Source organism: Cyrtonyx montezumae, unplaced genomic scaffold (genome assembly GCF_038088225.1).
Source record: "Cyrtonyx montezumae isolate F1298 unplaced genomic scaffold, pur_monq_1.0 scaffold_44, whole genome shotgun sequence".
Classification (NCBI taxonomy): domain Eukaryota; kingdom Metazoa; phylum Chordata; class Aves; order Galliformes; family Odontophoridae; genus Cyrtonyx; species Cyrtonyx montezumae.
The window spans coordinates 265,305-278,105 of record NW_027072050.1 but is presented as its reverse complement, the minus strand read 5'-3'; the positions used below and the strand labels follow the sequence as shown (position 1 = coordinate 278,105).

The 12,801-nt window shown below is 59.6% G+C and overlaps 2 protein-coding genes across 2 annotated transcripts; both read left to right on the top strand.

Annotated features, from left to right (window-relative positions):
- The first annotated feature begins 3,749 nt into the window (after positions 1-3,749).
- On the top strand, positions 3,750-7,274 carry LOC136055524 (uncharacterized). The gene is made up of 4 exons (XM_065747317.1): positions 3,750-3,856; positions 4,076-4,271; positions 4,577-4,717; positions 5,829-7,274. Exons 1-4 carry the CDS (start codon positions 3,750-3,752, stop codon positions 6,945-6,947), a joined length of 1,563 nt encoding a protein of 520 aa, XP_065603389.1. The 3' UTR covers positions 6,948-7,274.
- Positions 7,275-8,712: 1,438 nt separating this feature from the next.
- DOHH (deoxyhypusine hydroxylase) lies at positions 8,713-11,374 on the top strand. The gene is made up of 4 exons (XM_065747348.1): positions 8,713-9,024; positions 9,833-9,909; positions 10,081-10,318; positions 10,934-11,374. The coding sequence occupies exons 1-4, from the start codon at positions 8,751-8,753 to the stop codon at positions 11,242-11,244; spliced, it is 900 nt and encodes a 299-aa protein (XP_065603420.1). The 5' UTR covers positions 8,713-8,750; the 3' UTR covers positions 11,245-11,374.
- The last annotated feature ends 1,427 nt before the right edge of the window (positions 11,375-12,801 follow it).

Below are 12,801 nucleotides of genomic sequence, written 5' to 3'. Positions count from 1 at the left end.
GAACCCACACAAGGTGCGTGAGCAATTCAGGGACACCACACACATGAAGTTTCTGCCCCAAATGGCTCAGCACTGTGATGCAGAAACAGAGAGAGACGTGGATCCCATTACACAGCGATGTGCTGCTTCAAACCAGAAACCCGATGCATGGGCTCTTAGAGCAGCTCCAGACTGTACAAACATGAACTCATGACTCCCTAACCCTGAACCTCATCCTCAAAGGCTGCAGAGAAATTCAGCACCACACCAGTAAGATGAGGCATGCCCTGTAAGAAACCCATGCTATTTCTGCCTTCCCAGGGCCTGTATAAGTCAGTACATCCTGCAAACAGCTCCAGGAGCTACCAAAGCCCACTGTGCACTCGCTGCCATCAGCTCCAAGGTGCCCACATTCCAGGCATGCCCACTTGTAACTGGCTGAATTCAAGCTGGATTTGAAAAGCAAAGTACTGCAAGGTGTAGCTGCAATATTTTTGCCACCTGCCTGCACTCAGCCTCCAGGTGCACAGCGGGACCAAAGCTAGAGATGCTGCGGTTCCACACCGAGCTAGAAGAATAGAATTGCATGCTATGTGTCTTTCTTCCACCTCCGGTGCCATACACCACCATCTCCTCCTTACAGGCTGGATCCCAGCCTGTCGTTCAGTCCAGAGGTGACAAACATTTGATGCTCTACAACACGCTGCACCTCTGCCTGCGCTCTGAGACCTCAGAGTCCCCAGATCAGATCCCAGCACTGGCCTGAAGGCTTTGTGTCTGCTCTGGCCCTGAACAGATGGCAGAAGGGCTCCAACCAGCACAGCTCAGCAGTGCTGATCTGAAACACTTGGGGCAGAGCCGTGGATGAAGCAAGGAGCTCTGCACATGGTGTGGACTGCACGTGCCAGGTAACGCCTTCAGGAAACCAGGGGACAACGGCACCTTTGGAAGAGCCCTTGTGAAAAATAAACAGCCCCATGTACCAATAAGCTTCTCTGCATGCTTTTACAAGCCCTCAGGACTTCCACCAGCAAAACTCTCTTAGATGCACGACTTCATTTGAGAAGTGTTGTTCCCACTGCCTCCTTTATGCAGCAGTATATCTCAGATATCAGCACTGTTTGTAGGACAAATCTCTCCTAACCCCTCCTTCTCTCTGCAGCTGGAAGGAAAGAAGGGAAGCCGACCAAGGCTGCCACGCTGCGCTCCCAAGATGAGCATGCTTTCAGCTGCTCGCCTCCTCACTCAAACAAGCCCAAAGCTGAATTACAGAACTCAGACTGATAAAGCAGCAAACCCTCCTCACTGATGCACGCAGAGTCAGATCCCCAGCTGAGGGGTTTCCAGGCTTCCTTCCCAGCTTTTATTCACTTAGGAGAACTGCAGGTTTGCTCCTCTCCCTTCCCAGATCACGTTTTTCATTCCACACACATCTCACTGCAGATTACAGCAGCCCGTTTGACGTGTGGGGTTGATCCAAGCAGACATGACAATCACACACGCAGCGGGGGAACTCTCAAAAGCAGCATCGCCATTAAACCCCTTTTGATCGCCTGCAGGCAGCACTTATTTCTTCCTTTCACCTTTTCACCGTGCTGCTTCATAAAGATGAGAGCCACGCCTGCTCCCACGGAAGCAGAAAACAAGTACAAAGTCTTCAGCAGCACAGGAAGCCACGGGCTGGGAAACACAGGCAGCGTCAGGACACAGCGCACGCACTGCGGGGTCACTGCTGTGCCATCCCTCGCCTGTGGGTCAACAGGCAAGCTCTGCACCTCATCAGCAGGAAGGCTCCTAACAGGCTCACCTATTACGAAGGCAAAACAAACAACAGAGGCCACAGGAAAACAAAACAAAACAACAAACACTCTCTGGTTTTAGAGACGCAATAATTAACAGAGGTACTTTGAGAGTGTTTGTGCAGCTCTTCCTCCTCTGGCTGCTACACAGGCTCCATTAAAGCGCTGAGGGCTGCAGTACAGATCAGGCTCAGCCCTGGCACATCGGGACAGAGAAACATCAGCACCCAACAGGTTCTGTCACTTTCCTCTGCTCCTGCTGGCAGAGCAGGAAGGAAACATCCCCTCCAAGGTGCTGGGGGATGCTACACACTGCACAGGAGCTGGCTCTGGTGATCCTGCTACTACACACCACACACCAATGCCGTGACGTTCTGCTTTGAGATGTCCCCTCTCCTACAGGGCAACCCGTGCCAGAATGCCAACAGCCTGGAGGCCACCAGCTGATCCATGAGCCAAAGCCATGCAGCTCTCTCTGTGCCACCGCAACCCTGAATCTCACCTCTGACCGAAGCTGAGCTGCTGCCAGTGCCAGACCTAGGATTCTGGGATAAAGAGTCTCACTGAGGGTGGAATTTAGCCCTGCCAAGTGTCTGAGGCAAACAGAACAGAAAGCTCACTATGTACGCTTCATAACATGTCACAGACCCTTCAGGGCTTCTGTTAGTAGTTTGTATGCTCTGCCCTGCTGCATGTCACAGCTGGGGGAGGCAGAGGGAAAGCACATTGCCTCTTCAAGGCCCTATAACCTCTGAGCAGTAATACGTGCAGTGCTTAGCAACCCACAGGCGGCCTGCAGACTGTTTTCCACCACAGCTCCTAACTCTGGTCACTCAGTTTCATTTCTGAATGAAAACAAAACCTTGCAAAACACATTCACCTGCTTATCTCCCCTTATGTCTCATAACAAAGTTACAAGCAGCTGTTAAGAGCACCACCAGCTCTAGATAAAAGCTCCCTTTACGGAAAGCCTTATCACGAGTCAGTGCTCTAAAAGCCAAGATTAAAAATTTACCAGCAATCCATGAGCCCCACTGAAGACAGAGGATTCAAAGTGCTCCTATGCTACTGGAAATGCAGCGGTGCCCCCTGGTTAATTCACTAAAATGGAGCCAAATGATTGAGGAAATGCAGCATCTTCAGTTAACAGCCCCACAATATTCTGCTTCTGCATAAAATAATAGTAATAAAAAAAGATCAGTCTTTATTATGAAGTATTGTTGCCAGCAGGGCAACGGTTCTGCGAGGATCCTTGGGCACAGAACACCAGGAGAGCATCATTAAACACACTAACTCAATAAGACTGAGCACTTCACAAGAAAATGAGCACTATGCCTTCGGGAGAGCTATAAATCACAGGAAATCCATCTGAGCAAGAAAGCCCATGGCATCCCTGATGGATGATTCCACTCTGACAGCTGCCTCCCCCTCTTCCCACACACAGGAGATGCTTTTAAGACCTCAACCCTGTAATTCACCCAATAGATGAACTATTTCCCCTTTGGAAAGCATCAACGCATTAAAAAATAATAAGGAAGGGCACGAAGCATTGCTCAGCTCCCTCTGACCACTAAAAGCCATCAGAGGACCAGCAGTACAGCCCAGCCTCAGCTGCACGTACACACACAGCTCCTGAACAACAATCACTGTCGCTGTTTTTCACAGTTCTCTCACCAGAGAGCACATCACAACAACCTCGGCTGCCATTCAGCCCCGAGATACAAGGGAGCTGTCTCACAGCCGCAGAGCCGCTCTGCGGGGCTGGCTAAGTCATCGCAACGAAGCAACAGAGGACAACTACCTGCTTCGGGCAGGCCAGACCGATGCTACACACCGCACCCAGGGGACACTGCGCCGGCTGTCACTGAGCGTCACAACGCGGGGAGCGCAGAACACGCGGAGTTCCACATGCGAATGCTCAGAGCGCCAACGGTCTGCAGCCCCACAAAGCTCTGCTCGCGGAGCCGCAGGATGATTTCTGAACTCTCCCGCCAAAACTCAGCCGCAAACCGCCATGTTTGGACCGCAGAGGAGGGGCGCAGTGCCGCTAACAGGTCCGACGGACCTCAGAGCACGGGGTAGGAGCGGGGCACAACGCAGGAGCGGGACGCAACACGGCGGCAGCTCCCGCCCGGCCCCGCCCGGCCCCGCCCCGCCAGACCCGGCCCCTCCCCGGCCCCTCCCCAGCCCGCCCCCCTCCGGGGCCCACACCTCCGGGGAAAACGGGCGCCCACAATCAGCCCCAGGGACTCGACCCGCTCGGACCCGGCTCCCCAGACCTGTGAATCTCCCCCTAGACCGGGCCGGCAGCCCCACCCGCCTACCTGCCCGCCAGGTCCGGCCCCGCTCCGCCTCCGCCTGTCACCAACACCGGCCCTAGTGCTCTCGCAATATGGCGTCCGCTCGCGGCCGGAAGTCCTGCCCCTCCGCGCCGGGCACGACGGGAGCGCCCTGTTCGAACCAATACAGGAAGTGCCCGCGGGCGTTGCCGTGGTAACGGCGCGGCCTGCTCCGACCCCGCGGGGAGTGGGGCCCACCCCGTCCCGTTCCGCTGCTGGACTGTGTTTACAACAAGCGCTAATAAACGGGAAGCTAGAGAGAGCCTCGATCGTTCCCTTAAAATAAAACAAACTAACACGCAGTGAGCGAGGGATACCCCTGGGTGCCCCCCAGGGCCGGACCGCAGCGGGCACTGCGCCGTCCCCGGGCTCGAGGCAGTGCCCGGCCGGCACCGCCCCGCCGTGACCCCGCGGCCGATCACTTCCAGGGCGGCCCCGGCTCCCGATTTGAAAATGCAGGAGCGGCTGCTGGTGCTGCTGTGCGCGTTGGCTCGGCGGGCGGGCGGGCGGCGGAGGGCCATGGCCGGGCGTTGGGACGGGCCGCAGCGGCGGGCGTGGCTCCGGCACTACTACAGCCAGCGGCAGAAGCGGCTGATGACGGTGAGGGGCGGCGGGGGGACGCGGAAATGGGGACGGAGAGGGCACGCGGGGGCGGGGAGGTCACAGGGACACAAAGGACGGGAAGTGGAAAATGGGGCCGTGAGCCTGCGCGCAAAGGGCAGGGGGTATAGATAGGGGGTGTGGGGTCATAGAGGTGACAAAAAAGTGAGACGTGGTCAGTGGGGGGGGGGGGGCGGCAGAGACGCGATCAGTGAGGGATGGGGGCACACAGATGAAGGAAGGGGCATGGGGACTCAAGGGATGCAGAGGTCACAGGGACACAGAGGACGTGGGGATGGTGTAATGGGGAATGTGACCTGAGCATGAAGGGATGCAGAGGGTACAAAAAATGGGGTGCAATCAATGGAGGATGGGGGGTCACAGTGGCAGAAAGGAGGGACATGGGGGACATAAAGGATGGCGGACCAGAAAGATAAGGGATGGGAGGGAAAACAGGTCACAGGGACACAAATGATGGGGACAGGGACACAGAAGAGGGGGGATTTGAGCATGAAAGGCAGGGGATGCAGAGGGCATGGGGATATAAAGGACACTGGTCACAACAAGTGAGATGTGACTCATGGGGGACATGAGGACATAAGGAGTTGTAAGATGGGATGTGGGGGACACAAATAATGGACACAGTGGACAGGGGACAGGAAAGACGCGGAGGAGACACAGGTCACAGGTACACCAGGGAGGGAGACTGGGGGGAAAATAGGACTGGGGACCTGAAGGACGTGGGGTTGAGAGTCTGTACACAAAAGGCAGCATACAGAGGACAGAGGAGGCAGAGAATGTAGAAATGTGAAGGAGAGGGGATGTCAAAGGCACAGGGGTCATAAAAATGTGGGGGACAGGGACACAGTGGGATAAAGGGTGGAAGATGGGGGCACAAAGGACGGGTTCCTGGGGCTTCCCAGGGACATGAAGTCCCAGGGACATGAAGGTTTGACCCCTTGGCAGCAAGTCCTGGAGCCCAGGGCCATCAGGCATCCCTTTATCCTGTGCTGCTTGAGCTTGCTTTGTCCTCAGAAGGCAAAATCACATAGGCTGGGGTGAAATAAGGGGTTGGGAGGAGCTGTCTCATGGCCCCATGGTCTCCCCACAGCTCCTGATTGCTCGCCGGAGGAGAACCAGCTGCTACTTCTATCCCCGTGCCTGGCCCAGCCTGCGGGGCGCGGACTGGTGGGAACGGGTGGTCCTGAAGGAGTTTGGCCCCCAGGACTGGTTGGAGAAGTTCCGCATGTCCCGGGAGACCTTCTTTTACATCTGCAACCGCCTGCGGCCGGGGCTGGCCCCACACAGCGCCCACTTCCACCCCACGCTGCCCCTGGAGAAGCGAGTGGCCGTGGCCCTGTGGCACTTGGCCACCAACGTGGAGTACCAGACTCTCAGCCCGCTCTTCGGCGTCGGGCCCTCCACTGTGCAGACATGCGTGCGGGAGGTGACCTACGCCGTGGTCCTGCTGCTGAAACCTCTCTACCTCCGTCTGCCCGATGAGAAGGAGCTGGAGAACATGGTGCGTATCTTCCGCACCCGCTGGGGCTTCCCACACTGCATCGGTGCCCTGGACAGCCTGCACATCCCCATCAACCCCCCGCTGCGCCTCAGTGCCGACTACTGCAACGGGCAGGGCTGGCACTCCATCCTCACCCAGGCCACCGTGGATGGGCTGGGTCAGTTTTGGGATGTCTCCACTGCTTTTCCTGGCAGCATGGAGAACAGCGCAGTGCTGGAGAGTTCCAGCCTCTGGGTGCTGGCCAAGGAGGGCCGGCTGTGCCCCAACCCACCCAAGGACTTCATGGGCAAGGCGCAGAAGTATGTGCTGCTAGGTGACGCCACCTACCCCTTGCAGGACTGGATCCTCAAGCCCTACCAGGAGGATGAGAACCTCACCCAGCGACAGCTGCAGTTCAACTACCGCCTCAAGCGGGCGCACAGCGTGATCGAGAATGCCTTCCTACGCCTCAAGGCCCGCTGGCAGATCCTCCTCAAGTGCGATGACTGCAGCCTGGAGCTGCTGCCCACCCTCGTCCTGGCCTGCTGCATTCTGCACAACGTCTGCGAGGCGCATGACAACCCGTTCAACGAGGAGTGGCTGGAGGGCACCGAGCCCACCGAGCTGCCCAAGCCTTGCCAGCCTGCACCCGCTGCCATGGAGGATGGCCGGGCCGAGCAGGTGCGCGAACTGATGTGCCAGTACTTTGAGAACTGCGGGGAGGGCTGATGGCTCTGGGGGGACACACTGTGCTCCTCCTGGGCCCTTGTGGGCCGGTGACAGCCCTTTGGTTCATGTTGGTTTTTGCCTCTCGGTTGCAGGCAGCGGGATGTGTCTCACACCCGGGCTCTCTCTGCTGGGATTTGACCAATGTCGTGATGTGCTCTGCTCTGTGTGAATAAAGCGAGGTCATGGTTTGGCCAGGGAGAGGGTTGTCAGGTCATCCCATTGCAAGGCATGGCTGTGGCCCTAATGTTGGCAGGACTCAGAGGAGCTGGAAGTGAGGAGGCAGAGCTCCAAAGCACAAAAACCATTGTGTAAATATGAGCAGACAGGGAAGGGGAGGAGGAGGAGACAGAGCAGTGACTTGCAGAGGGCTGACATCAGCTGGGAATTGAACTGCACCTGCAAACCACGCTCTGCAGGGCTAAAATTTTGTGCTGGGGGTCTGCGCCTCATCCCACTGTGCTGCCATGCAGGGAAGCATGCAACTCTGTTGCTGTCAGCTGAGAAATCACACGATAGCAGCTGAGCGCCATGGCACGCTGCTTCACTGTGCCAAAGCAGGGCCGGGTACAGACACCTTCCTCAGCACTTTGTTCCAGGTGGTGGGTGTGGGAGCAGCTTGGGCATGCCTGGCTGCTCCAGCCTTCCCACAAAGGTGGATCCGGGCTCAGGGGGCAGTGGGGTGGCTGCCACATCCCTGTGTTGGCTGCAGCCCAAATCTTCTCCCTCCTGGCACTCGCTACGCTGAGAGCTGCTCACCGGCTGTCAGCATTGGATGGGGTCTGTTTGCAGCCTGTCCTATTTTCACACGTGCATTTGGCAGCCAAAATGTGATGGTGCATAGCCAGGAGGTGGTGCCTTCAAGCTGGGAGTGTAGAAGAGCTGCAAAGCTCCATGCGAGAGGCTCAGCACCCCCTGCCTTGTGCCATATCACACCAGTGATGGAAATCAAGATTCCTATGGGAGGGGTAGGTGGGAAGGCACAACTGAGAGCACTTTCACATCCCGTTAGCAGAAGATTGGGAAATACCCGGACATGCAGAGATCAGAGCAGGAATAGACATACAGATGGGTCCTGCATCACACCAGGCTCAGAAGTGCCCGTGGCTGAGTGCACAGCCCAGGCAGGGGAGGGAGAATGGTGATTTCTTCTTCTGTGTTTGGGCTGTGGGGCACAACTGGGACGAGGGTACTGCCGAGGGAAGCAGTGAAACACCCAGGGGTCGTGGGGATGCTGCAGGGAATCGTGGCGAGACGGGGCATGGGGCAGCGTAGAAGCCATGAGGCGCCCTCATGGGGAGTCCCGGGAGCCATAGCAGCCATGGGGCGCAGTGGGGCAGCGCCATGGAGTGCCGCGCTCCGCCCCCTGCGCCCGCCCCGCCGCCACTGCGCATGCGCTGCCGCTGACCTCGGTCCCCGTCCGCGCCCACTTCCGCTGGGGGGCGGTCCCATCGCCCTTACCCGGAAGAACGTTGGTCGGAGCTTCCGGTGCGGTCACGTGGGGAACAGCATGGCGGTGTGTGGTGAGTGTGGGTCCGGTGCGGTTCAGGGCCCGGCTCGTCGTGGGCCGCGTCGGCCCAGTTCCGGGGCGGTTGAGGGTCCGGTTCCGATCCCTCCGTGGGATCTCACCCGGCCGGGTCCGCTTCCACCCTTCCCCCGTCCCGTGGGGCTGAGGCCCATCGCTGCGCCGGGCCGGGCCGGGCCTACTCTCGGTGCTCATCACCGCTCCGGAGCTCACTCGGACCGGTCGGATCCTTTCTTTCATCAGGAACGTGAGCGAAGAGCCGTGACCCCGCGCCCCACAACATGGTGACCGAGGAAGAGGTGACCGCCATCGGCCGCACGCTGCTGGATGCTGCCCAGCCGCTGCCCGTCCGCTTCCGCGCCCTCTTCACCCTCCGCAACCTGGGCGGCCCCGCGGCCATCGACTGCATCGTGCGGGCCTTTGCCGACAGCTCGGCGCTGCTGAAGCACGAGTTGGCTTTCTGCCTGGGCCAGATGCGCGACCGTGCCGCCATCCCCGCGCTGCTCGGCGTACTGCGGGACAGCCAGCAGGAGCCCATGGTCCGGCACGAGGCAGGTATGGCACCCGAGAACACCAGATCGCACCGTGCCACGCGCTGAGTGCCGCAGAACACGGCACCGGGTGCCCCGGCACGACCGGTTGGACGGGCCTCGTCTCCCCGTTGCTATGGCAGTGGTTTTTGGGGAGGAGGAGGAGGATCTGACGTGTGCCTGGGTGGCCAAGAAGGCCGATGGCATCGTGGTTGTGTCTGGGCTGGTTGTGTCAGCATAGTGCGGCCAGCAGGAGCAGGAGGGGATCGTCGCTCTGGGGAGGCCACAAGGCAGTGCTGTGCTCAGTGTTGTGTTCCTCACTGTGAGAAAGGTATGGAGGCCCTGGAGCGTGTGCAGAAAAGGGCAACGGAGTTGTGAGGGGTCTGGAGCACAGTGCTATGGGGGGTTTCAAAACAGACCTCATGGCTCTCTCCAGCTGCAGAGGGGAGATTGTGGTGAGGGAGGGTCAGCCTCTGCTGTCAGGTATCTGATAGGATGAGAGGGTGTGAGCAGGGGACATTCAGGTTTGGATATTAGGAAAAAATTATTCTCTGAAGGAGCAGTGATGCTCTGGCACAGGCTGCACAGGGAGGTGGTGGGGTCACTGCCTGTGGAGGCGTTCAGAAACTGTGGATGTGTGGCACTGAGGGACGTGGTGGGGGTGGAATGGCAGAGTTAATGATCTCTGTTGGAGGTCTTTTCCACCCTTAATGGTTTTTGGGTGTTGGGGCAGGGCTCCCTGAGGCTCTGCTGGGGTTCTCCCACCAAGCAGTGTGGGGGAGGGGCGGGGGGCACTCTGAGACACACCCCCACCTGCTGACATCTCTCCTCAGGTGAGGCCCTGGGTGCCATTGGGGATCCCGAGGTGCTGGACGTCCTGAGGCACTACTCAGAGGATCCCGTGGTGGAGGTGAGGCTGTCGGGGTGTCAGTGCCATGGGGTCAGCACTGCTGGCGTGGGAGGGTGACACCAGGGACTGGAGCCACAGCAGCTGTCAGAGCCACGCAGATCTGCTCAGGGGAACCCTGTGCTCGCTCCCAGCCCCGTGCAGTGCCACCACACTGTGTCCCCATCCCCACAGGTGGCAGAGACGTGCCAGCTGGCCGTCAGGAGGCTGCAGTGGCTGCAGGAGCACGGGGAGGAGCCGGGCACCAGCCCCTACCACTCAGTGGACCCCGCTCCCCCTGCTGAGGAGACAGATGTGGCCACACTGCGTGAAGCACTCCTGGACGAATCGCGCCCGCTGTTCGACCGCTACCGGGCCATGTTCGCCCTGCGGAACCTGGGGGGCCGCGCTGCTGTGCTGGCACTGGCAGATGGTAAGGGGCTGTCTGCTCCCTGTGGGGCTGCATGGGTTAATCCACGATTGGATTGCCCGGATCCAGAGCTCTGTGGCTCGTTGCGCTGCTGCTTCCTGCTTCCCCCCCCCCCCGCTCACAGAGCGCTCGGTGCTCTCTGGTGTCTTGCAGCCCCTTCCCTTCACTGTCTGTGTGGGATTTGCCAGGCTCAGCAGGTGTACTGGGGACCTGCTTCCCCATCCCAGAGGGGGTGAGGCCATCCAGCCTCACGTGGGTTTGGAAGTTATTCTAGGAAGTACATATGTCCTGAAAGGAAAAGGGGCAGAGCACAGCCCGTGACCCCTCTGGTCTCACTTTGCATCCCCAGGGTGGTGTGAAGCAAGGGCTTGCAAACCCTGTGCCACGACCTCTTCATCCCACTGCAGCACAGGAGGGCTGTTAAGCTGTGGAGCAGTCAGCAACGGGGTGGTGTGGGGACAGGTGGTGATGTGAGACTGCATCCCCTACCTCCATAACCCCCACAGATCTGGGGAACAGCAGCTTCCACCATCCACCCTATGGCTCCCCCTGCCCCACAGCGTTCGGATCTGGGGCTCAGCTCACGTTTGGGGGACTCACTCTCACCTCCTCCCGCAGGGCTCCGCGCCGGTAGCGCTCTCTTCCGCCACGAGATTGGCTACGTGCTGGGCCAGATGCAGGACGAGGCGTGTGTCCCACAGCTGACAGCCACGCTGGGCAGCCTCACCGAGAACCCCATGGTGCGGCACGAGTGCGCCGAGGCGCTGGGCTCCATCGCCCGGCCCTCCTGCCTCGACACCCTGCGTGCTTTTGCCCACGATGAGGAGCGGGTGGTGCGGGAAAGCTGCGAGGTGGCTCTGGACATGTACGAATATGAGAACAGCCCCCAGTTCCAGTACGCCGACGGGCTCTGCAGGCTGCAGGCCTGAGCCCAGCTGGGCCTGCTGCCTCCTTCCCCCGGGCACACTTTCCCCGTTCACTTCCGTCGGCGCGGATCTGTGGTGGAGGTGGAACTGGGTTTGCTCTCTGGCACGATTACAGCCGCCTCCTGCATCCAAATCCAGGCTGAGCTGCTACTTGCTCCCCATTTCCTGGATCTGCGCCGTTCCCCGCCCGCAGCCTGGCTCAGGGCTTGGAGTGGGTGGGCTCGTGCTGCATGTCAGAGCCCATTGTGGCACCTCGGAGCGAGCGGGCTTTGCTTCCCCCACCTGAACTCCGCTAGAGGGGTCGGGGCTGGCTCCAGGCACTGGCTCTGGTGGGTTGGAGCTGTGTGACGCCTCCACGTTGCCCTCAGTGCTGCTGCCGAGCCGGGTTCCTCCTCACCTCCACAGCTGCTGGAGGAGCCCTGTGGGCTTGGCCTCTCCTGTCAGGGCAGGCTGGCTCTGTGCTCACAGCCTTTGCCCTGGGATGGGGCTCATTTCATGGCACAGCTCGGGAGATTTGGCCAGGGCTTTTTTTTTTCTGGGGGGAATGGCATTGTGATGAAGGCTCGCAGGGTGAGGCAGAGCCTGCCCGGACTTCCCCTGTGTTTAACCAGAGCTGGAGGAGCTGCCAGCACCCGGCACCCAGATCCGTGGGGCATGTATGGGGCTGGGAGGAAATAAAGCAGCGGCTTTGGGTGCGAGCCAAGCCATCATCCAGCACCTGCATGGCCAGAGGGGCCCGGCCCTGGCTTGGGCTTCCCTGGGCCCATGTCCACAGGGAGAGGGACACAGTGTGGGCAAAGAGCCCCCACAGACTCGTGATCTGTCCCCACAGTGCTGCAGCGTGCAGTGGCTCTGCATCCTGCTGACAGTGCTTTCCCCTTGAGCAGAGTGTCAGTGAGTCACCCTGCTCGATCCTCTTAGCCCATAAAGCTGCTGCTCCACGCGGTGTTGTCCCCAGGGTGGGGGCACTGGGGGCCCTGGTGCTGCTCCAGCCCAGGACCCCTTGGCAGGGGGGTCTTTATGGGGGCATAACTTTGGATCACCCATCACACACACAGCTTCCCCCTTTGCCTCCTTCACCCCACTCAGACTGCAGCACTGCTGGGTACCGCTGTGCCCTGCGAGTGCAGGGGATGGGATGGGGATGCGGGACGTGGGCACAGGAGTGGGATATAGACACGGGAGTGGGACACAGCTGCACTGCCTCCCGTTGAGAGGCAGTCAGCTCCTCCTTGGCGCCCAGATCCGAGTGCTGAGCAGCGATTGCCACCACGTTTGCCCCTGGTTATCGCAGCACTCCAACCCTTGCTCTCTGCCTCCGTGCACCGGCGCTCCCATGTGTGCGCCGCACTGTGCGAGCAGGAGCGGTGCCAAAAGTTTTGCCTCTCCTCCTCGTTCCTCCTGCAAAAAGAAAAACCCCCAAAAACCTCAGCTCCTTCAAACACTTTTTAAGTCCGACTTGGAACCGATCCGGCATTTTTGTGGCTGGGATCTGGTGTGGGCGCAGATGAGGGCCGGGATGTGGGGGAGGCACTGAGCCTTGCAGCTCTGGCCGTGTGG